Raw genomic sequence first — 24412 nt, forward strand, 5'->3', positions numbered from 1 at the left:
GAATAATTTTCAAAAAATAAATTACTTAATTTACTAGCTATTATGTTTAAATTTTACGCCGTAAAATATATTCACAATGAGCAAACAAAGGTGTAAAAAGTTGTGAATTACAGAATGGCAACGCACGTTTTGGTCCCTGCAGAGCAGTAGCACGGCAAACTAAAGAGACCAATTGATACGTGGACAGTGAGCGAACTGTCATATTGGGGTGTGTTGGCTTATTACTGATTCGGCAAATAATATTTGGCCATCTCAAGAATTTATTTGTTTACTCGATCTCTGAAATTAGAGGCCGAATTGGTTGGCCATCTAAATAAGGGAAATTTGCGTTTATCTTTTCAAGATGACGACTTCCAATGAGTTCTCCAATCCGCTTCGGAAATTCAAGCTGGTGTTTCTCGGCGAACAGTCTGGTCATTAACCTTTTACTGCTTTTATAGAATATTCTTAATGCCGGATTTCTGTTATTTAGAATCTTCTGTTAAATTTTATTTTATTTTTACAGTTGGAAAGACATCACTGATTACGAGGTTCATGTACGACAGTTTTGACAATACTTATCAAGCCACTATTGGAATAGATTTCTTGTCTAAAACAATGTACTTAGAAGACAGAACTGTAAGTAAAAATTTCATCATGCATAACTATTTTGCAATCCCAATGACTAATGCTGTCCAAATTCAGGTTAGGTTGCAGCTGTGGGATACCGCAGGACAGGAGAGATTTCGCAGCCTTATACCTTCATACATCCGTGACTCTACAGTAGCTGTGGTGGTTTACGACATAACAAGTAAGAAATCAAACCACAGTTTTTGAATTACCATCAAATTACAATAATTTTTTGTTATCCTGTTTAGATGCAAATTCCTTCCATCAGACATCCAAGTGGATTGATGATGTGAGAACAGAAAGAGGGAGTGATGTGATAATTATGTTGGTTGGAAACAAAACAGATCTCTCAGACAAGCGGCAGGTCAGTCATCACTAGTGCAAGTAGCATTTTAAACTTCCTACGTCATAGTGGAAATGATTACTTTTCCAGGTTTCTACCGAGGAAGGAGAACGAAAGGCGAGGGAGCTTAACGTTATGTTTATTGAAACAAGCGCTAAAGCTGGCTACAACGTTAAACAGGTTTGTAGGACAAATTCCATTTTTTTGTCACGATCCACGAAACTTGTTTCGCACAATTTTGTTTCATTCTTCCTTCTTCCCGCAGCTTTTCCGACGCGTAGCCGCCGCACTTCCCGGTATGGAAGCTGATAAGAAACCTCCAGAAGACAGTAAGAACTTTTTTTTCTATAGCCGAGCATTACTAGTATTTCTCTTCTATAAGACCCCTCTCCTTTCGGTGTCCATAGTTCCTGTTTATTTTATCTCCTAAACTTGTTTTGCATGTCGCTTTGATTCATTTGGTGTTTCAGGATGCTTTTTCTTTCTACGACTTTTTTTAAGTTGAATATGTTTTTTTTTGTTGTTGTTTTCCTTAATTCGTTTTTTGTGTCCTCTTAGTCACGGAGATCGATTTGAATAACGCACCGGTGGAGCTGAAACCTGCAGAGGGCGGCTGTGCATGTTAAACAAACAATAAGAAATCCTCCTTTCCTCCCTCCTAAAATCATTACTTTTCTTCGTCGTTACACGACTTTATTCAAACATTAAGAGCAATAGTTTTGCCTGCTTTCTCGTCTTATATGAGCAAGAGATAGCGATACAACAAAACATATTTATCGTCAATTTTCATCCATACCGTTTAGTGTTTTTGCTAAAAATATAAGGGACGGTTTGAGAACATTAAATTGGCGGAATGAAATTTCAGAATAATTTTTCTGGTTGGTAACGAACGAAAAACAAAAGAAAAGTAAAACAAATGGTAGCTTTACATCTCGAGTGCTTATATCGTTATACAGCCCCTATCATCATCAGAAGCACTCTTAAATTTTGAATCCTTCGTTTATTTCATTACTTTGGTCTTCACTAGTTTTTATCCAATAATTGGGTCTTCCGAAATGTTTTTCAAGTTATTTAATTCATTAATATCAAATAATGCTAATTAAAAAGAGATTCTTTGTTTTTCCAAACCCGCTGGAATGCGTTTTTTCTCTTACACCCTCTATACTTATATTTCTTTCTTTCAAACAAATGAATGGCATGTTTGATTCTGTTTACGTCACGTTTCAACGTGGCACTCACCTGAACTTTTGTCCTGATAATGTTGTGTGTGGATCATCAAATCATCTTAATACACCGCTTGCTTTTCTTTCCTCCCAATTAGACAACAATTTTGCTTTTCTCAGTATTTTTCGTTTAGTGGTATCTTTTGTGGTGTGCGTTCTTTAATTTATATCTTTAATTGTTCTGTGGTCCAATGAAATCAAACTTACAAAATCATTCAATTACCCCCTCCAATTAGCTGTCGACCTCCGCCCATCAACCAACGCGAATCACCTGGCTACAGACCAAGAAGGTGGATGTTCCTGCTAATGATTAAAATCAAAGGAAAGAAAAAGAGCAACCAAACTTAAAAGGAAAACAAATGAATACCATCCAAGAAAGGGCTCAATCGACCGTCATTGTACAGTCCAAAATCTCTCGAAAATGTCATCAGTTTTTAACTTTTTTCTTCACACAAATGATTGGCTCGCAGTTTAACTTTTTCCATGTTCCTTCTCCTAATGGAATGTCGTGACTTGGGATTTTTTTTTTTAATTTTTAAATTAGCTTTACCTATTAAGGTTTCCGGTGTACCGTTCAGACTCGACGGTTATGCAAAAACTGCACGTATTATCGTCCAATATTATTTTCAACACAAATTAGAAAACGCTATCATTTTACAATTTGTTACTTTCTAGTTCGTAATCATTAAGTAAAAGAAAAAAAATTCACGTTTTGTCACATTTTCTCTAAGTTCATGACGTCCTCCCCCCCCTTCCAGCCAATTGCGCGATAAAATACACAAGACTGTCCAGTATTTCAAAAAACAAAAATTACCCGGATAATTTCTAAAAAAAAAAACAATTTTACAAATGTATTGTTTAATACGCAGGATTTCCGTATAAAAATCTGTTTTGAATATCAATTTGGGTATATAATTATGGACAACGAACAACGAGGGAATCTTTTTTTTTTGTACAATCAATTAGCACATAAGAATGTGTACCAAGTTTGGCTTTTTCTTTTTTCCTTATAGAAATATTAATGGATTCGTCCATTGTCAACAGTAAAATCATCCCGTATAAAAGAGGGACCGGTTAAAGGAGGAGAAAAGTTATGGAATCACAAAAGGGGGAAAAATCTTTAGAAATATTAATTAGAATTATGTACATTGTGATTTCCTTTAAATGGCGCGAAACCATTTAAGAGAAGAGAGAAAGAGAGAGAGATGAAGAGATCCCAGGCAAAATTTACGTTAGTTACCGTTAGTGATTCAACATTGATTAGTTCAAGTTGGACTGGTTTCTCTGAACAGCGTTTTGTCGAAGCTCGTCAGTCCTGAATTGCTTTGCATGGCTGTTTTCATTTTTGTTCTTGTTTCCGACATTGATGATGATTCCGTTATCACTTTGGGGCGAATGTGACATTAAGCCTATTGGAGATGGAATGCAACATTAGTCATCAGAAATAGAAAAAGGAGAGTTATCGATCCCAATGACTCACCAGTTCCTCTGTACTGAGTTAGTCGCTGGTAGACTTGCTTCATGCGCTCGATATTTAACTGCGACACTTCTAAGTGATTCACCATGGGCAACGGGTAATCCTTGCCGATGACACATTTTGCAGCTCGTTGCACCGACTCGGGAGCATTCCAGGGCTCGTGAATGTATTGCAGAGGGAAATTTTTTAGAACCGGTTGATATTTTCTAAAATTGAAAGATGAGACCAAATCAGTCAAACCATTTCTCAAAATAGAAGTGAAAATAATCTCTGTGGTTACTTGATGAAATCCCCGTTGGGATCCACTTTCCTGCCAAATCTGACAGGGCAATAGCAGTGAAAGAATTGGTGAAAGAAAGACGAACATGACAGCCACATCCAGGTGCCCGCATTGACAGACCAATCTGCATCCAGCAGCAACTCTTCAAATACCTACAAATATCGATGACGTCAGAAAATACCGAATAGAAACCAATTGACTGCAACACAAATACCTTCATGCCTTCTTCCCAAGAGATCCACAAATCACCTCGAGTTAAGAAACAAGCCACGGCGTGACGGGCAAGGTGATGAATCCAGCCTTCTTCCCTTAGTTGAGTCATGATGGCATCAATCCATGGGAATCCAGTTTGGCCCTTTATTAATAAAACATTTGAAATGAAATTTAAAAAAGTAGTTTAAAGATGTGGAATAACAAAAAACTTACATTGGCCCATTTAGCCAAGGCTTCTGCGTTAGAGTCCCAGGGAATTTGGACACAAATGGGGTTGCCAATCATTTTATCAAAATTGGGGTTATTTGTAGCTGCACAGTAAAAGAATTCGCGCCAAAGCACTTGACCGTGTAATGACAAGGGTGGTTGTGCCTTTTTAATCTGGGGAAGCAATAAAACGAAAAGATTAAAAATGTGGTTCAAAGTTTAAAAAATGGATAATATCTTGCTCACTTTTTTGTACAAATTGGTGAGCTGTTGGTGAAAAAGACGGACAGATAGGCAACCAAAACGGAGATAAGGAGAAAGTCCAGTCTGGCTGGCGAGAAGGGACTGTGGCGTCATTTTGGGCCGGCCAAATGAAGCTACCCACGCTTTACGTTCCAAATGTCTTTCTAAACGAGTCAGTGCTTCCGTCTCGCCGCCATGCCAAACGGCCGGCATCAAACCATCCGTATCAAAGCCTGCGAAAGAGCGGTCAAACGTAAATCGAATGGCCAGAAAGAAAATATCGATCGTTAGTATACCTAATTCTTCCAATGTGGGCACGCTGAAACGGTCGTCCATGGATTCATCCATGGGTGTGTAACCACGTCCAATCGATTCGAAAGTTATGTCCGACTCGGGCGGCGGCGGTGCATCCACCGAGGCAATAATGTTTTGAAACTGTCAGTTACACAAACAGAAAATTAAACCTCAAATTACAATTTACAATAAAATAAGGTCCAAAATACCTGGCGATAAGTCAAGGGAGCTTTCCCGCCATTCTTCTCGATGATTCTATTACGAATAAGTAAACAAAATGTCATTAGATAAGAGATACAAAGATCAAACATGTTTAACCTTTTGTACTCCTACATACTTTTGTGGATGATACAACGTGTGGGACGCTCTCGTAATGACTTCGATATTGAAATCTTTACACATGGTGATGATATTTTGATCACGGACACGACCAAAGGGCTCGGGATCTTCTTCGAATGTCAGGCATGTCGTTTCCCATTCCTAGAATAAAGCCATTTACACCGTTATTCATTTAATCATCGAACTGATACATTCGGATCCGTTATATTGAGAAAATAAGATTATTGTAAATACTATTTGTGCCAGACTGAAATAGAAAGTGTTATCTAACACATCACGCGAGATTGTTCTGGAGAGTTTTTCCGTTACGCCAGCGGCGGGAGAAGCGCAAAAAATAACCACGCCCACACAAACTATACTGCATGGGGGAGCCGGGAGCTGTATGGATGTAATGTAGTAAACCTCACGTGGCCCGACACGCAGAAGCCCAGTGCCTCCGGACAGAGTTATTGATTGATAAAGAAAATACAAGACACCGAGCTTGATGCGGATGGTGCGAATTAGTGTCTATCCGCTTAAAAAAAAGGCGTTGATGTTTTGAAATGGAATTTTATCTCCGGAAGGAGGAAAAAAATATAATTAAATAAAAAATAAATTAAGTTGCAAACCTTAAAAAGCTTTGGGAGGACGCCTGCAGGTTGTCCTCGGATAACAAAGAGACGAGAGTTCAGCTTTCTTAGGTTCTGATCCAAGTCTTCTAATGATTCCAAGAGAAACCTAACATAAAACAAAGATAATTAGCTTTTTAATAATACAAGATTTTAATTTACTTTGTAGCACTATTTTTGTTACCTCCATTTATTGATGTCGACATTGGATGAGCCAGCAAACCAGGGATCCAAGATGAAGATGCAACGATAAGTAGAGCAGCCTTTCAAGCCATCCTTCAGGCTGGGGTTGTCATGTAAGCGAAGTCCTTTCCTGAACCAGTGGACAACTTGTTTTTCTCTGGGCTCAGAGTCATAGCCACTCATTATGTTTTTTTGCTGTCGATACATAGCATAAAGTTGGTTTGATGAGTAGAGTGGGGGATAGTGATTGAAAATTGATTCTTTTCTCTAAAAACCTCTCACGATTTGGCTGCTGTTATGAAAAAATATGGCTTGATCCTGGCATCCACCTTAGCTCATTTTCCTGGAACTCTGTTAGAAAAATAAACTTGATTAGCAACTTTCTAGAAATCGATCCAGTTAATCCAAGAAAGATAAGCTGGTAGGCCTAAATATATTTCTTGCAGCTGGAAATCTATATTTACACTCAATCTTTCACTACATATTTACACTAAACCTTTCACAACAAACCATCAAGGACAACAACAATGAGTTGCAGTTGGCAACAAAACAACGACTCACGTCAAAACCCAGGTCTAAAATTTTTAAATTCAGCTTAATTACAAACATTCAATTTTAAGATAACATAAATCTATTCAATGCTAAAATTGGAACCAAAGATATGTGATGAAATTCAAATTTCATGGTCACTTGGACATCTAAACAAAAACCAACTGACGTGTTCTTTTTTCGTTTGACGTTTATGGCTAGAGGCAACATAAACCTGATCAAACTCTTTGCCCGGTGCTTTGTGTTGCCAATCGATCGATATATTTTTTTTACCTTTCTAATACCCTGAATTTATTACTGTGCACAATGCATGTGTGAACAACTGGTCGTTACATTTGAATGGATTCACCACGCCGACTCGGTACGCGGGGGCAGCCGAAAATTAATAGCGACTTGATTTGACCGGATATTAGCCGAAATTGGGTGACGAATGAAATATAATCAGCTCTCGTAAACTGATTTACTGAAATAAAATTTCACCCACACTCATTCCATCTATTACTGAATTTGCCCACCTGGTAAGAACAAGTTTTTCTCTACCGTTATATATCCTAATCAAAAACCGTGTAATAAAAATTAAAGCTAACCTTGAAACGAGCTGGACAGGTGACCTTTCCAATAAAATACCTTAAAAGTCTAGAATTCATTGATCTAATATAGTCAGCCTCTTATTAGTCAATAGTTGAATGCCCTTACTTTTTGTTTGTGAATTAGCTGCTCAGCATTTGCACTTGGCACACTTTTTATTCGAGAATGATCCACTCGGTTCAGTTGGAACTTTTTGAACGAAACTGTTTTTTGAATGAACGATCTGTTGTGGCCGAGTATGTCTGAGTCTGGTGAGTTAGTGGGTGTAGAATGTCTATTCTATCTGATGATATGGAGGGGAGACTCTGCGCAGACACAGAGAGAAGGGGGTATTTTTGCTAACACGTAGCTAGTCACGCTGCCTTCTCTACTGCACGTGCACACACGCAGGCCATTGACTGTCCCCGCCTCTAGCCGACGACGGCCGACTCGGCACCAATTCAATAAATGGTAACTAGCGCCACTGCGGATGAATTTAGAACCACGTTCTAGACTCTAGTTTTGGAATGTTAAACGAAATCAAACAACAATTGAGCTGTATTTGCGTGAATAAATGCTTGAATCAAATTAATTACAGTTAAATATCAACGTGTAACCTATATAAAATGAAAATGAAATTCAAAATATAGGTGGAAACCATGCCAGTCTTTTCAAAAAATGGTTGTCTACTTAAATGAATGCCAACCGAGTCCCGCCCCCTAGTTGGTATTTATCAGTCGGGTTCTTTTATTTTGTATTATTTTTCTGTTGTTTTTCACCGATCGATGATAACACGCAGCAGCCACGGGGCCAAAAGGAAGCCGAGAGCTTCATCAGAGTTGGGTTCGGTCACGTTGCAAGACATGCTGATGTGACGTTACAACCGCCAGCGTTCGCCTTGCTTGAAGCAACGTGACCACAAAATCCTTATAGGAAAAACTTGCGGACTTGATTATAATATTTCTACAGCAGCAGTAGCCACTCGCTTTCACGAGGCCATCCACATGGACCACAAGTTTGACTAGATATGTTGCACTACATGTTTTGCACAATCTTCCAAATTTAAAAGTTTACGTGCGTCAGAGTTTCGCTATAATTGGCAACACCTTTTTGATCATGTAACATAAATTATTTCCTCCACTGGAATCGATTTAATCAAAGTAAACTACGGTATACTGTAGGCTACTACGTTGATTGATGACGCAGGCACAGCAGAGCGTGAGTTGAAAAATTCATAGGCATAAATCTTTCACGCTGTCAACCCACGCTCACATGGAGATGATGACGTCGTCTAAACTTGGGAAGAAAGAGCTAAAAATATGTACTACCAGTACCACGGTTACCTGTGTCACTTTTTCATAATAATTTGAGTGACATGTCTAAATATTTGGGTCTAGCACAAACATATTATTTGGGGGATTGAATAACTGTAATTCGTTAATAGATTACGTTGTGTAAATCTTTGCTAGATACATACACTTTGATGCTATCATCTTTTATCTGGGTTTATCGATAAAGAAAGAATTCATTCAATCGTTTTCTTGAGAATAGATGTATGCAGAATGTTTTCAAAGAACCAACAGATATTTAAAAATCTCACGATTGTTAACTATTCAACTTAAATCGACCGCGCAAACAGATGAAGTCAAAGCAACACGTAGGTTGTAAACAAATACTTGGAATAGATAGTACGTCTGATATATTATAGCGTCATCATGCCAATAATTATTTGTAGATGTCTCAAATCTTACGCAAGGGATGAAATGTTGTTGTTGATGCCAACTCGGTTGAATGTTTAGTCACGTTGCGTCAAATGCCGGACCCACCGGACCCTCGAGGGGGAAAGCGTGATTGGCTGCACGTAGCCTGTGTTGTTTTCAACATGAATAAAACGTTGGCAATTGTTTTGTTTTTTAAATTACGTCTATGAGATTCCATCCTATTTCTATAAATTATTTGTCGAACAACAACCCGCTAAAAGTCACGTTCGTTTAAACTGCATTACATAATTATTTCTTCGTTATTGGTATTAAGACTTATTTGCGTTTCAGTTATTTCTACTGTTTATTCGTATTGCAATCATAAAAGCAACAAGTTCTTAGACATTTTGGTTATAGAACATGCTGGAAAACCGTGAAAAACAAGCGACACTCTATATGGGACCGGTTTCGGTCACGTTGCACGACATGCTGGACCAACTGTCTTACTTATTTCAACATATAACAATACCCCTGTGGATATAACCTAAGCTGCTTTTTATTGATAGGAACTCACAGGACTTGGATTGCAATCAAGCAACTATCGTATAAGCTGCTATTCCAAGGCTATTTTCACTCTATTACATAAGATGATTTCATTATATGGCACAGATGTTTAAAGTTATTAGCTACAGGTGTAGTTAATTAATTATTACGACCGAAATGTCGATAACCTAAAATAAATTTTCTCAACAAGAAAAGTTAACAGAGAAAGAGTTAAGACTAGAAGCAGTTAAATTTTTCACGGAGAGTTTTTGATTCACGGTGGTTTGGATGCTGGGGCGTGTCTGTTACCCTGGGGTGGCATAGAACGCGGAACCATATTTAGTACCCAGAGTATATGCTGCAGTTCCAATAATCTGTTTTAAACCGAGGAGAATGGGAAAAGAAGTTTTCCCAAATTTTATTTTATTAGTTTTTAATTTGACTTTTACTCTTCGTTAAAAATTTTGTTGCAGGGCGATAATGATGCACGCGCAGGCAGGAAAACTTCTTTTGCTATTGGCAAATTGAATTTCCCGGTATTTTAAAAAAATTTCCTTGATGACGTCTTTCAGAAAATATACCGCCTGTCATCAATGGGGAAATCAGTTTAACCTTTAAGATAATTAAAGTCGTCCAGGCTTTGAAAAACTGTTTAGTCAAACGCTAATGATTTACATCCGCAGAAACATTTATTGATCCACATATGTAATTTGACGTACTCGGACTTTTAAATTGCATAAATTTATAATTGAATCAGTTTTACTGGCGCATTCGTTGCCTGCTGCGATTCTGGACATTTGCTTGAAATTATCGTCATACAGCATTTGGTTCGCATTTGATACTACTATTCCACATTTTTTACGTCTCCAGTCTCCACTTTTCGAAATGCGAATCAATTATTGCGTCTAGAGACTCTAGACTGAAATCACAATAAGAAATTTGCATTTGATTGTCAAATGTGTATGACGACCAAGTATAACATTACACAGTAGACGATATTAATTAGTCTATAATAACGAATATAGAAATCGATATATCTGAGTGTAGTCTATCTGACATTGATGTCTCATCTCTTGTAATATTTCCGGGCACTGTGAATCTGTGATTGACGGACTGCAACCATTTAATATTTGATTCAGTTTTGTTGCGGTTTCCATATGATCGATACATGATTGAAATCGTCACAGCATTTGGTTAGCATTTGATACACATCTTTTACGTCTTCGGCAGTCTCCTTTTCGAAATGCGAATCAATCATTGTGTCTAGACTGAAATCACAATAAAATATTTACATTTGAATGTTAAATATGTTTGATTGAAAAGTAACATTACACAGTCCGATTTTTAATATTATTTTATAATAACTTACAAAAATTGCTAGAAATCGTGAGAAGATTAGAGATTTTGCAAGTGCCTAGATCCAAGGACGTTAACTAACTAAACATTACACCAGGGAAATTATTCCCTTAAAAATATCTATGTTATTTCTTCAGTATAGTGAAGTGCTAGATGAACATTAAGAAATTGTGACTTGAATCAGTGCAGGGAATTTCCATCATGTCACTAGGACGTAGAAGGAAAATGCTTCACCCAAAACATTTTGGTATAGAAATGCTGAAAAACAAGAGGCACTACGCTATGTAGGACCGGTTTTCGTCACGTTGCACGACATGCTGAACGAACTGCTTTATTTCTCTTAGCATCTTAAAACACACCCGTGTGGATATATAGGCTAGCATATTGAATTGAAAGGGAGTCCTTGCACAGGACTTATTGCAATCAACCACCAGCACGGTTTAGCCACTTTGGTTACTACTCAAAGAATTAAAACTCATTGGTCTTATACTTCAACAATATTGACATATGTGCTAACTTTAAATCATCTAAACTACAGATAAAAGAGGAGGTTAAAATAATTATTACAGCCGGCACGCCGATAACCTAAAATAAATGTTCTCAACCAGAAAAGCCAAAAGAGAAAGACTCAGGCCAAATATGAGAAGCAAAAATGCGCCAGTTAAATTTTTCAATGACAGAGACGACAATTGGTTTCTCGGTGGTTTGGATGGGGCGCGTCCGTTACACTGGGGAGGCATAGGACGGAACCACGAATCCCAAAAGTCGATTAACCCAGTTTCCTGTAATTCCAATAATCTTTTTAAACGCAACAAAATGAAAAGGTCCGTATGAGAATATAATTTAAACTTTTAAATTTGTCTTTTAATACCCTTTGTTAATACTTTTGGTGTAAGGACTATTGTGTTGGAGGGCGAATGAGACACGTATAGGCATGAAACCTTCTTTTGCTATTTGCAAATTGCATTTCCCGCTCTTTTCAAAATCTTCCTTGATGACGTCCTTGAGATAATTTACTGCCTAACAATTGTAAAAAAATCAGTTTAACATCAATAACTTCGTAATTGAAAAATGGTTTTACATGAGCGAAAACATTTCTTGATCCGGGTGTAATTTGGCTGGCGCACTCGGACAAAACGCATCTCCCGGAATTGGGGAAGGATTTCAATTTGTTGCCCAATTTGAAAAAAATTCCAGTCCCGTTTGGTTCCTTTAATAGCCACGCAATAGTAGGCCTAAAAACTGTAATCCTTATTCATGTCAAACGAATCGTAGTAAAGTTACCGAAGTAAAAACATCTAAGGCCATTCCTTTGTTCAGAAACAACCGAATATCGTTTCGTTCAACAATGTCGTGGACGGAATTGACGAGCGGCAGATTAACTGGCGTCACTACGTACGTGAATAAGATCGAGGAATATGCCTGGACGAAGATAAAAGCGGCCAGGCACCAAACACCAGCGACCAAACGAATTGATAAACGTTTTGACATACAAAGTCCACCTAAAAGAGTTATAATGACGCATGTTATAATTTGGCAAAATAGCTGTGGCCTATTAATATTTTAAAGTTATAAGACCTTGTGATAGTATTACGCCAATGACGTAAAGATATTGCTTTCCCAATAATTCTTTAATGACGGGAAGGCTTCCCAAATTGTTACGAGTTGTTTCCACTTGTCTGTTAGAGTCCAACGATGCAGGTAGATGATGGGGAAAGAAGAGCAGCAATGAAGTTAAAACAGCCATCACGCAAACAATGGATATTCCAAGTCCCCACCAAACCTTTGAATAATATTGTTCCAAAATTGTTATTTTTGAAATATTAGACAAAAGAATTTAAAATCTATTATATAGCGCATACCGGCCATTGGAAAGGTTTGATGGCGGCGTTTATATTCGCCGTATCGCCAGCCACGGGAATAAGCAAAGCGTAATTCGTGAAAATCCAGGGAATGGTCATGTCAATTCGACTGCGGTAAAATAGCGACGGCACATCATGAACAAGCAAATCACATTCCTAAATTTTTTTAAAGCGAAATAGAAAAATTGTCGATTTAATTTGCCGAACCAAATCGAATAATGAATGAATTAATGTGAACTTTTTCTGCACAATTTATGACTCAACCTGATCCCACAAATATCTGAAAAGTCCTTTCTCATTTCCCTGCGGCACGAAATTGTTTTCCGTCACTTGAATCATCTCATACCTGTGAAAATTGAACAATTACATTTAGAACAATAATTTAAAAATAATTTCGGGGTTTTGGTCACGTGAAATTTAAGCGAGCAGATAGGAAATCGAGGGCGACACCACCCTTGAGTGGCCCCCACAGTCCTTTAGGGTTGCCACTCCATTTTGTCTGGCGTGTCAAAAGATTTAAATTATAATCAGGGTAATTATTACTGATAAGAAACCGAAAATCAGATGAATGAAATTTAACATTGTTTTACCCAGATGACATGTAAGTGCCGACCATTGAGGGAATTGAACTCCGTTGACGAGAATCCGCAGTTGGAAATGGTGAGCCATAGAATTAAAAGTAAAGAATACATCGCAAGATATTAGAATAGATCTCTAGGACAGAACAAATTGGGTTGGAGTCTTGAGAACGACTGGACATCTTTCTGTTCATTGTAATAAAGTTAAGCTCATGTAACACCGGAGAAGTTTCAGGTAATTTTCCGTTTCCATAGCGACACGCACATCATATGCAAATAAATGACTTTTGATAGTCGGCAATTTCTCGATAGAAGATGATATGTCTGTGTGTGTATCTGACATTGATGTCTCATCTTTTATTTCCGATATTATCCAATATTATCCAAACTGCAACAACCATACATAAGCCTACTGTTCTATTCACGTTTGTGATCCACGTCAGCTGTCAATTCTCTGTCTCATCTATATTCAACTACTTTGAATAACGTCAGGTGCTCAGACTGGACTCGGTTTGTCTACTCATATCTAATGTGCGTCTATACTGTATTGCACTAATAAGCGCTCATTCGAATACTTGGGATTCGTTTCCTTATTTGACTCTGAGTTACTCTAACAATTTATTTTTCGAAATGGACTATGCTTATGCGTGCTTGCAACGAGGAGGTGTGATGGTACACAACAGGTTTCTCTTTGTTAAAAAAATGTTCTAGTTGCACTTTGCTTGAAGTGTTTAAAGTTCAAATATTTTTCGAATTTGATTGTTTACCCAAAGGCAAAAGTTGTGAGGTACAAAACAAAAACAAGCCTGATCTGCAGTCGTTCTACAAATGCGTTACTTAACCCAAAACTGAGTAAACAAACACGGCAAGAGAAAACAGTTACAGTCAACGGCCTAACTCAGGAATGATAGTAGGCCTACTCTGTACTATGTAACGATTTGAAATCATCCAATAAGCCACCAAATAGTCAACAGGAAGAATAGTTAGATAATATTTGTTCTACCTTTAAGCCTGGGAAATACGGCCAGGCATCCAAAAGTGCTCCATCAGTTGAAGAGTTGAATTACAGCTGACAGGAAAAAGGGGGTCCTCGTGAATATCCCCACAGACACATGTACATGAGGACATTTCAAGAAAGGGGAAGAAGAGTTACGTAACCCGACCGACATCGATGGTTTCTCCAATAAAACGGGATGCTGTTTATCTAAATACAAATAAAAAGAAGTCACGACAAATGTTTGCAGAAACAACAAGTAAGCAGTAAGGAAAAGTTGAAAATGTGGGTAGACCCAATTTTTAATAAACAGGAGAATTAAAAGTTAACAAGCAATTGGGCAAGTCACATGAAAAAGAGTATCGAAAATTATTACCCACGCGACGATACCATGGTATGATACCTGAAGAAATTTGAAGATTTTTGCTGATGACAGGTCAATGGTATATTTCAACAGTATATTTCTGTGATCATGTGATGTCCAATCACAGAAAAAAAAACATGCAGCAACAACTCTGACTCTTCTTTATAACTTTTAAGGATAATTTATAATTCTATTCTTTCCCTATTCACTTAAAATTTTAAGTTATTTTATTTCTGCTTTTAGATGTTTTGTTTTGTGAAAGCAGCGCCACCGTATTTGAACGGGTTCTAGATATCGATCGTGATAGCTTATATCGATATAGTATTTCAATGTATCGATCTTTAAAGGAACAGACGAAATTTCAAGTTGTTATTTCTTATTTTTTATTTGTTATGATCAGAGGTTCTTTGAGATAGGCGCCATTAGAATTTGTTGTATTTGTGAAATCATTTCTCACAAAATCAATTATTGATTTTGCTTAGATTAAACAACTTTTATTTTTCGAAAAAGTTTATCATCATAGAGCCAAAATACCATTCCAGTAAACTTTAAAATGCCCTTGCCTCGACTACCAGGATTCGTTCTTCAATCGAAAATTGGAAGCGGAACCTTTTCTGATGTCTACAAAGCATATCAGATTGTAAATATTGCTTATCCAATTAGTCATTTTTAAATTATATTATTATTTTTTATTCTTTGTTTTAATGATGTTTCTTTCATTCATTCAGAGTAGCCCTAAACAAATTGTTGCTGTTAAATGTATATTAAAGAATGAATTATCTGCAAACACGGTAAACAGTATAGTACATGAAATCGAGGCCTTGAAACGTCTCAGACATCCACACATCATTCAAATGCTAGATTTTCAATGGGATGAAAAGTGAGTATCTGATTGAACACATGGAAAGCTACTTGTGTTACAATTTAACTTATTGCATGGTCCATTGGCCTTGTGTTTCTTTATTATTATTAACCAAAATCTTAATTCAGAACTGCATCAGCCTAGTGAAAAAATGTTTAAGATTTTAACTGCATAAAATATTGTGGTGACTGTGATATTTAGCAAAGTTCAATCATATCACGAGATCAAAGTGTATTTTGTCCTAAAGTTATCAGTGACGGCTTATATACCCCCAACAGCTATCAATTCCTACACATTGGAAGATACTTTGTAGGACGTTTATTGAGCAGATAAGAAATTCTGTTTGATTACAAGTTGTGAATTAGGTTTTATCAAATAGTGCACTGTATTTAAATAACCATGCTTTTTTTTAACAATTTTAAAAATCTTCCCTAGTTAAAAATTTTTAACCGCTTATTTTTTTGTCTCTTTTTTCGCAGTTTTATCTATATAATAATGGAATATTGCGAAGGTGGAGACCTATCCATCTTTATTAGAAACTACAAACAACTAAAAGAAGACATTTGCCGATCATTTTTAAGTCAACTAGCGTTTGCCTTGCAATACCTGCGGCAACATAATATTGTTCACATGGATCTTAAACCAAGTAACTTGTTGTTAACATCCCGAAAACATCCAGTTTTGAAGCTAGCAGGTAATGCGAACCAACTTCTCCCCACTCACATATTAAAGAAATCTTTATTTATTATTTTTTGAATGCAGATTTTGGTTTGGCTCAATCTCTTAAAAACCGGGAAAAAGAAACTTCTTACAGAGGATCCCCATTATACATGGCTCCAGAGATTCTCCGGCGACAAAGTTATGACGCCTCTGTCGATCTGTGGTCAACTGGTGTGATTTTATACGAATGTTTATTTGGTAGACCTCCATGCTCGTCTAAAAGCTTGAAAGAATTGGTGGAAAAAATTCAAAGTGATGCTCCTATAACAGTAAGTGTTGGATAAATAGTTTAATTCTCGCTCATGATAATATTTCCTTTTAAAATACCTGTAGATTCCAACCACTATAGAGCTATCATCCAATTGTAGAGACCTTTTAATTCGATTATTGCAAAAGGACCCCAATAAGCGGTTGACATTTGAACAATTCTTCAATCATCCTTTTGTCAATTTGCCTGCTTGTGTCCTCCAACGTCTCCTGTCCTCCAACAGTGGTCTGTTAGAGGCTAATTCAGTTTTTGAGCGTGCTGAAAATTCGTATAAGTCAAATCGAGGAAATGAAACTCTTATTCTCTACCGTCAAGCCCATGCTCTTCTAAAGCCGTTAATATCAGGTATCATTTTCCGGCTAATATTTCTGATTTAACCAATAAAATACTTTGTAATCCCAGGTGCTGATGCGGTCACGAAATCTAAATTGAGTGGACAACTTCATACATGTTCCTGCCGAATCAAAGAAATGTCGATTGTCCCTGAAGTACCTTCTACTCAATTAACCAAGTCCAACGTTTCAACGACGTTTCAAGAACTCCGTAAGATAATTCCGTAAACATAAATTATCTTCAATTTTCTGTTAACGTATTATAATTGGCTGGTAGGTTCCCTGGCGTCCGCTACACCGAATTTAGCCTCGGCGCTGGAAATAGGCAAAGAAGGAGTGCAATACGATTCAGAGGGACAGCATGTTTTTGCATTAGAGGTTACATGTTGATTAATTTTCATTCAAATCAACCGATAAAATTAAATTATATCAATCAGCGTTACAAAGCAGCACTGGATGTAATGATACCAATGCTTCGCCATGAATCCAAGGGACGCAGGAGAGATTTGCTTCATCAACAGGTTCAATTTTCCGAATAAAATGTTCAATTAACTTGCTAAATTTTGACGTAAAATTGTATTAGGTCACATTATGGATGGAAAGAGCTGAACAGTTGCAAGAATTCCACAATCTCCAACAGTCACAGCTGGAAGAACTACAGGCTGAAGATGCTAGCGGTAAATCAAATTTAGTTTAGGCTTGATAAAATAATTAACATTAAATCTTATTTGAAGGGCAATATTGCTGTATTCAGTAACAAGTCTTCGGCGACCAATCAACCGGTGAATGGTGATACACAAAAAAAAAGAAGCTATGGTTGCAAAAATAAAACAGTTTCTCTGCCATTCGAAATACACGAAAATAGAAAGTAGCCCCAATTTATGACTCGTTTCCCCTTCTATACACGAAGCGTATACCTTTTGTATGCTTGCTGGCTTTCACTTTTCCTTTCTTCTTTTGTTATCCTGATCGAAAAAAATATAATGTGAAGAACTAGACTGACTTCTAAAATCCTCTCTATGTGAATCCTTAATTTAAGTTAACATTTTTGTAATGGTGTCGTGGCATATCTATTACATATGCGATGGATCAGATAAGATTGATAGTAATTTTCGATAAAACGAGTGTCTGACATTCGGGCCACGGTCAGGTGTTGGACTAGAAAGTACCAAAATTATTTTCACGTTAATATTTAAAAAAAAAATGCATTTAAACCATTCGGCCTTCTAATTCTTTTTCCCCTAAACTTGAAATAATTCCCCTTCATGTCCCTGTTCTAATTGATTTTGTAATTCCGTTCTCTCTTTCATTTTCTTGTCCATGTTGGTGTGAAGCGTTTCACCGTATATCAATTCCGTGTGGTTGGCGAGATTTCACGAGCAACTACATTTCGATGGCTCTGTACCAATAGAAAGGGACAACTGCTGGGAAAAAAGGGAAAGTTTTGCTAGGAAATCAAGGGCTGCCTTTCTTTCAAAATTATGTTGGTCGTTTCTCTTTTCTCTACAATTTCACTCTTAGTTTGGTATTATTACTCACAATTTCGCCCAATTTAAAACAATTAACCTGTTGACAAGTGTCAAAAACATTTTTCAATAATTAGGCCTCACTTGCAAAAGCCAAAAACACAAATAAAATAAAATTTCGATTAAATCTCCTATAATTTAATTAAATTAAAACAATTAATTTGAAATTAATCGACAAGTAGTACCGAAAAGGAATACAAATGCCTAGAATAGAAATAAAATAATCAGATGATTATTTATAAATTAATGATTATTCTAAACGAATTCATCACTAGACAGAGAAGAGGAGTTTCCTGTTGATCTTGATTGGGTTGTCTTAAGCTCCGCCCGGCGTGCGGGCAGGCAGCACCTTTTCACTAGTTCTTTGTGGCTTTCTCAAATTGCGACAAGGCAGGAGGAGGAGGTAGGAGGAGTGATGGCGTGAAGGTGGAAAAAGGAGAACAAGAAGAGAGTGAGTAGTCTTCAAGTCTCGTCCAAGGCAAGACGCGGAGAATTATTCGCTTCTTTTTCTATCTATTTTCACCCTGCCCGAAACATTTCGTGAATAGAATATTTAAATATAGCGGCTGTTTTTTTATCTCACTCGGTGGCGTTTGTTTTTTCACCTGAATGTGTGCTGCTCCGGTTGCGCAGTGTTATTAGAGCTGTGTGTCATCTACATGTGCTGCATTGATTGCACGAGGATAACCATTCGGATTCCGTCATTGCCATCGATTACAATTTGATTAACAATTTTAAAAAAAGGTAAGATTTAATCAAGTATTTAATCCCTAATTATTCGGATTAAAATCTACCATAGTGAAAGTTCTTTTTGAAAAGAGATTATTGAATTGAAATTTAAAGGTGAATATGAAAAGCTTTCACTGGTGTTGAGGGACAGTGTGCTCTCAATGATCAAGACAAAGTGAAAGTGGCGCGACGTTGATGTTTTCTCTCGTAAGCGAAATCGTTACGCTGCACGAATTTGACCCGATTTTTGTCGTCATCCTTTCCCCCCCAAAACTCTTTGGCATACGCCACCATAGAAATTTATAATTCCCTTTCTCTCTACATTTTCAAAAGCTTTCTCTTTCCAACAAACCCCTTTTACGGAATTGATTTAATTTAATTCTTATTTCAATCAAAATCAAGGTCGTCAAAGATGTTCTTGCAAATGTTTAAAAAAGAATAAAAATCTGTGTGAAAGGAAAAATATGTAAATGTTGAGAGAAACACAAGAGAAAGGGAGAGGGGGGGGGGAAAGAGAAGGGGGGGGGGGAGACAGTCCAGGGCCATTTACATCTCCCAACATTTTCGCGTGGCCTTGAATAGGGACAAAAAAGACCCTTTCAAATGTCCTTGACGCCAGTTATTGAAGAACCACCACTGGTACCTACCCAAGTCAAATAAAATTTCACGTCCATATTTGATTAGATTTAATTTTAAACAATATAAAAAAAAGATGTGCAATCATTGAAAAGCTCTGCTGAATGGCGGGAGAAAGTGGTCCAAACTTTCTTTCATTCTCTCGGCCTCTTGTCAGAGAGGTAACAACTTTCGAAAAAAGATTGTAGAGACTGACGTTAGAAAGTAACCAAAGTAACAGTTGATTCCATCATTTTCTTCTACGAAATATATATAAGATTTGATGAAGAGCGAAAAATTCTCTTGGCTTATGTCCCTGCGGCACTTTCAAGATGGAAGAGAAAGGCGAACAGAATTTTTTCAGGCGATTCAAGGTCAGCCGAGAGCCAAGCCTTTCGCTTTTTACTTTTGTATTTAGATTGTGTCTTTTTCTTTTTTTACTTTTCTCCATTTTACTTTGACCTCGCCGTCGTCAGATGATGTTTTTCTTGGAGCGAGGTTGGTGGTTGTGTTGAGCATCGACGGTGGGAACGTGAGGAAATGACTTTCGCTTGCAAGTTTTAACACACAAAAAAAAGCAACTCGTTTCTTCTTGACTGGGTTGGGCTCCTGCCATTGTCACGTTGTTGCAGGTAGTGTTCAAGGCCAGCCACATCACGAACGCTGTTTGATTTGCATCGCTTACCAACAGAAAATAAAAAAAGAATTAACTTTTTTTCTTCCATTTTCCCCAAGTTTTTTTATCCCTTCTCCCTTTTTTGATACAAGTCTGAATCTTTTCACTTTCGGCTCTACTTTCACTATGAAATTAGTAAAACAGCAGTTAGACAAGCCAGTGAAAGCGACGTGAACAAACGAACGAACCTCGACCCAATTAAAAATTCAAACGCCCGATCCGCTTTCTCTTCTACTCGACAATAATGTAGCTTGTTCCAGTTTAGATTTATGACACTTACACCCAACATTTTTAAAAAACACTTTGCCGAAAATGCCGTGTTGCGGAAATCAATTTTAACTAAACCAAGTATTGGAATACATCTAAAAATAAAGTTACCATCTGTTTGAAAATAAAAAGGAGTTTCTTTAAGCTACTAGAATTTTTTCGTTGGAAGGTCAGGCGTGCCGTCTGTTACTTTCACTTTTCCTTTTTCCCTATCGAATGGCGGCGCTCAAGCGAACTATAATACGCCATCTTTCCCCACGTTTCTTTCTGGCGCTTTCCTTTGAGCTTTTCAGCCTGGAGCACAATCAATCGCCACCGAGGGAATCACTTGGATACATTTAAAAGTCGCACAATTACTTGATTGATAACGTTCATTTGTCGTTTGACGAGATTTTTGATCCGATCATCGTGAAAATGACGTTCAAGTCACTTTCGCCGCGTCTTCAGCCTTTTCTCTGTCCCTTCTTTTTTCCCAGTCAAGAAATAAAAGAAAGGGAAAAGAGAACCGTCCCTCCCTCACACGACCTCCTCGACCGACTTTCACTTTCTAAGGTTTTTTTTTTTACTTTTTACTTGTGAACGCTGGCGTGGACGAGAGGCAAGCTTTTGGTTGTCGGACCCCAACTATTCAATTCTCTGCGTGTGCGCTAGCCAGTTAACTCAAGAATTTGTGGATTAAAACATTTTGTTAAACATTGGATATTCATTACTACTCCGCATCACGTTTCTCCAGTTACAACAGGTTATCTAATATTATTTGTAATTAGCATTTGTTAAAGCAGACGAAATTTAGACACACATTGTAACTGTTTAAACCCTAGAATTTAATTTAACTGTAGATTTAATTTAGTTTTAAGTAGTGTTAACTTTTCGTAATAATTCTATACGTTGGGATTAATGCCATTCGGCAATGTACATATCCTTGAAAACCACTTTCACCCGCCATCACACTCGATAGAAAGTGTCGCTATCTTTTTTAATACTTTCTTTTTAAGTCTTTTCTTTTGTATTTTACAATTTCGATGATTAACAATTTAATTGTAAAATCTTGGCTAATTTAATTCCCAGCGTTTGACACATCATGGGGCCAGCTACGATCTGTGGAACCAACCGCCATCACGTGTCTCTCGGATGGGTCCGTCACGATGAGGCCTTAACAAAAATGGCGGCCGCTTGCTGGGCTCGCGACCGTTTCACCGATGTCGTCATCTTTTGCGAGGATCGGGTTTTGCACGCTCATCGGTACATTCATTTATCAGTTCATTTACGAATGCAGCGTCTATTGATCATTGTCCGTCTTTTTTTTAGACTGGTCTTGGCCAGTATGAGTCCTCTGCTGGCCAACTTGCTGGCCGAAGCCGAAGGCCCTGACACTGCCTTGCTCCTACCGGAGGTGAAAGCCGAAGATATGCGACTGTTGCTGCAATTTATCTACCAAGGTGAAGTTGTCCTACCGCCTAGACGGACCGCAGCTCTGCTGGACTTGGCCGCCCAGCTTTGCGTGGCCGGAGTACGCGGTGGTGCGACGCCTCCGTCGCCGCCTCGATCCGACTCGCCGGAACTCGATTCCAGCGACCGGAATGAATCGGATCAAGTGTCCGAAGACGAACAACATCCCGACGAATCTCGCCAAAAGTCCAATCAAATTTCCGATCGAGTTGAAGTGACCAACATTTGCCCAGCTCCTGCCAACGACAACATTTCGCAAACGGAAAATAGTAAAGATGATTCCACCGATGAATCCAACGACAGGCCAATGAACCTTGCTGCTAAACCAGAGGTAATATTAATGATCTAATCAATTTGATTTACACAATGAATTACAACTGATTTTTCAATAGGCCAAAGCCAATGAAAACGTCAACTGTTCCCGACCGAAGCCTTGCAATTCCAGCCCACCTGATTTCAACGCCTTTTCCAATCACTCAATCAGCACTCCACTTGTTACGCGACTGTCTGAACCGCGCACCTCGACGGCGAGTTATTACCAGCACCCGGCCCTGCGCGGTTGCCATCCGTTCTCACTGGAACTGGCCATCAGTCACAACCGCAATCTCAGCAGGTGCCGCACGGCCGATGCCAGTCCCTACACGCGGCCGAATCATTCGCGCAAGTCGCCGTCGGAAACCAACTCGGATGTGGAAATGACATCGACGGCCGACGACCGTGATCGAGAAATCGATTTGAGTCTCAAACCCGATTCCAACCACACCCGATCATCCAGTAATCTGGACGAAGACAAGATCTCACCTTCGCCAGAGCACGACAACAGTTTTGAAAGTAGCGAATCAGTCGAACCACACCCAGGTATAATCACATGTATTTTCTTTTATTATTACCTAAGAAAACGTCGTAAGATGAATTTTTCAAATGATTGTGACTCCAGCGCCACCTATCGGCCGTTTTCTCAATTGACATTTCAGCGCCATCTATCAATCGATTTCTCATTTAATTGATGTTTTCAATTTCTTTTAAATTGTAGGTAGAGACGAGTACTCACACCAAGCCAACGGCGGATCGTCGGGAGTGACGGATATGCGGATGAATCTGGCGGATAAAATGCTTCTACTACCGGCCATCGGATCGGGAACGGGAATGAGTGCGGATCCGAGGCGCACGTATCTGGAGGCCGTTCTACAAGAGAGTCTCGTTCAGCAAAGTTACACCATCGTTTTACCCTCTCATTTGGGCGTGACGAACGCCTTGGCGTCGTCCGAACGGGCAGGAGCTCCAACGGTTCACAGCAATTCAAGTCTGGAGAACAAAACGTGGAATTTAAGTGGGAAGCACAGCGCAGCAGCTGCGGCTGTGGCTGAACTTCAATGCCTTCAAGGTTTCTTTAATTCGCATGGCGGACTGAGCATCAGCAGCAACAACGAGCCGAATTTCAGCCGGAATTCGGCCGGCCTTCGTTGCGATGAAGACGACGAAGATGACGAAGATGAGGACGAAGATATGATGCCGACCAATTTGAGCACGAGTAAAAACGGTAACTACGGCAGTCCAAACAGCATGAATTCTAAGCGCAATGGCAAAGAAGGTTACAGTTGCCAAGTGTGTCGTAAAATGTTCACGTCGTCCAGCAATTTGGCTGTCCATTCAATGATCCATTCGGGCACGAAACCTTTCAAATGCGACCTCTGCTCCTGGTCGTTTCGCCAGAAAGCTCATTTGCAGAAACACATGCGTCACATTCACAAGATCATAGTCGCCAAGTGATTGTCAGTTGTTTTATAAAACTGACGAAAAAACATCGTTCGACACTGCGCAGTGTGCTAATTTGGCTGTTGGTCTCATCACTCTCAGAATGTGACAGCACTAAGCATTTGGCATATGCTCTTTTACTATCGTACTTGAAAAGAAAAATCTGCTGTACATATACTGGATTGACGTAAATTGTATATTGGCTATTCTTTAATTGCTTTCGTTGGCTTTCGTTGAAATTAGCTTACGGCGGTCCCCCCACACACACAAACAAATATGTGTTCCCTAATATGGCGCGTGTCCTTTTTTGGTTTCGGGAGATATAAGGATATATTAGAAATCAATTCTTGGATGTAATAACCCTGTGTTATTCAGGGTTGGCTGATTTCCTCCAGTGTGTTTTTTTAAATCTTACTTAGTTTTACTCGGTTTTGATCTTTGCCGTCCTCTAAAGGTATCTATGAAAGTGATGCTAGGTAGGTCAATTGTTTCCCAAAAAAGTTGATACATTTTTCCTCTTTAACATTTCATTATGTTCCTCGAAACTTGCACTCTTGTGTGTTAACGTGTGAAAAACTGAAAATAATACAAAAGTATTTTGTAATTTTGTGAGTTGCTCGAAATTTTATTTTATTTATTTTAAAATTCTTTGCTCGCATCCCGCACGAGACCTGACGAAAC

General features: G+C 38.3%; 5 protein-coding genes and 1 long non-coding RNA gene across 19 annotated transcripts; 3 read left to right on the plus strand and 3 right to left on the minus strand.

The window, feature by feature from the left end:
- Nucleotides 1–129: 129 nt before the first annotated feature.
- LOC124197104 (ras-related protein Rab6) lies at nt 130–2969 on the plus strand. 2 transcript variants are annotated; one of them, XM_046592389.1, is made up of 7 exons: nt 130–413; nt 506–618; nt 685–790; nt 858–973; nt 1043–1132; nt 1218–1281; nt 1511–2269. In XM_046592389.1, the coding sequence occupies exons 1-7, from the start codon at nt 344–346 to the stop codon at nt 1576–1578; spliced, it is 627 nt and encodes a 208-aa protein (XP_046448345.1). In that variant the 5' UTR covers nt 130–343; the 3' UTR covers nt 1579–2269. The 2 variants fall into 2 exon arrangements, with proteins under 2 accessions (XP_046448345.1, XP_046448344.1); XM_046592388.1 differs by lacking the exon at nt 1511–2269 and adding an exon at nt 2412–2969 and having other exon boundaries at nt 144–413.
- A 35-nt stretch (nt 2970–3004) lies between these two features.
- Nucleotides 3005–7551, minus strand: LOC124197101 (cryptochrome-1-like). Of its 10 annotated transcripts, none has more exons than XM_046592383.1 (14): nt 7265–7547; nt 7156–7204; nt 6302–6370; nt 6021–6214; nt 5837–5945; nt 5227–5369; nt 5099–5144; nt 4892–5030; nt 4599–4828; nt 4359–4526; nt 4147–4287; nt 3933–4084; nt 3656–3858; nt 3005–3584 (listed from the first exon to the last, which is right to left on the minus strand). In XM_046592383.1, the coding sequence occupies exons 4-14, from the start codon at nt 6200–6202 to the stop codon at nt 3436–3438; spliced, it is 1662 nt and encodes a 553-aa protein (XP_046448339.1). In that variant the 5' UTR covers nt 6203–6214; nt 6302–6370; nt 7156–7204; nt 7265–7547; the 3' UTR covers nt 3005–3435. The 10 variants fall into 10 exon arrangements, with proteins under 10 accessions (XP_046448339.1, XP_046448334.1, XP_046448332.1 ...); XM_046592378.1 differs by having other exon boundaries at nt 6295–6370; XM_046592376.1 differs by lacking the exon at nt 7156–7204 and having other exon boundaries at nt 6295–6370; nt 7265–7551.
- Nucleotides 7552–11202: 3651 nt separating this feature from the next.
- On the minus strand, nt 11203–14298 carry LOC124197103 (ionotropic receptor 93a-like). 2 transcript variants are annotated; one of them, XM_046592386.1, is made up of 9 exons: nt 13187–14297; nt 13007–13095; nt 12861–12942; nt 12597–12752; nt 12313–12517; nt 12019–12236; nt 11816–11944; nt 11606–11754; nt 11203–11532 (listed from the first exon to the last, which is right to left on the minus strand). In XM_046592386.1, the coding sequence occupies exons 1-9, from the start codon at nt 13286–13288 to the stop codon at nt 11298–11300; spliced, it is 1365 nt and encodes a 454-aa protein (XP_046448342.1). In that variant the 5' UTR covers nt 13289–14297; the 3' UTR covers nt 11203–11297. The 2 variants fall into 2 exon arrangements, with proteins under 2 accessions (XP_046448342.1, XP_046448343.1); XM_046592387.1 differs by having other exon boundaries at nt 11372–11516; nt 13187–14298.
- Nucleotides 14299–14861: 563 nt separating this feature from the next.
- On the plus strand, nt 14862–17718 carry LOC124197102 (serine/threonine-protein kinase ULK3-like). The gene is made up of 10 exons (XM_046592385.1): nt 14862–15172; nt 15261–15412; nt 15874–16088; nt 16157–16383; nt 16448–16727; nt 16785–16925; nt 16992–17092; nt 17152–17235; nt 17298–17391; nt 17449–17718. Exons 1-10 carry the CDS (start codon nt 15086–15088, stop codon nt 17469–17471), a joined length of 1404 nt encoding a protein of 467 aa, XP_046448341.1. The 5' UTR covers nt 14862–15085; the 3' UTR covers nt 17472–17718.
- A 922-nt stretch (nt 17719–18640) lies between these two features.
- Nucleotides 18641–24335, plus strand: LOC124197106 (transcription factor Ken-like). 3 transcript variants are annotated; one of them, XM_046592391.1, is made up of 5 exons: nt 18641–18984; nt 21596–21769; nt 21836–22307; nt 22369–22834; nt 23010–24335. In XM_046592391.1, the coding sequence occupies exons 2-5, from the start codon at nt 21609–21611 to the stop codon at nt 23744–23746; spliced, it is 1836 nt and encodes a 611-aa protein (XP_046448347.1). In that variant the 5' UTR covers nt 18641–18984; nt 21596–21608; the 3' UTR covers nt 23747–24335. The 3 variants fall into 3 exon arrangements, with proteins under 3 accessions (XP_046448347.1, XP_046448346.1, XP_046448348.1); XM_046592390.1 differs by having other exon boundaries at nt 18711–18981; nt 21594–21769; XM_046592392.1 differs by lacking the exon at nt 18641–18984 and adding an exon at nt 21130–21269.
- Nucleotides 18793–20729, minus strand: LOC124197107. Its single transcript, XR_006875975.1, has 2 exons — nt 20639–20729; nt 18793–20264 (listed from the first exon to the last, which is right to left on the minus strand). It is a non-coding gene; the product is annotated as an uncharacterized LOC124197107 (long non-coding RNA).
- Nucleotides 24336–24412: the final 77 nt, after the last annotated feature.

This window comes from Daphnia pulex, chromosome 7, assembly GCF_021134715.1.
Source record: "Daphnia pulex isolate KAP4 chromosome 7, ASM2113471v1".
Classification (NCBI taxonomy): domain Eukaryota; kingdom Metazoa; phylum Arthropoda; class Branchiopoda; order Diplostraca; family Daphniidae; genus Daphnia; species Daphnia pulex.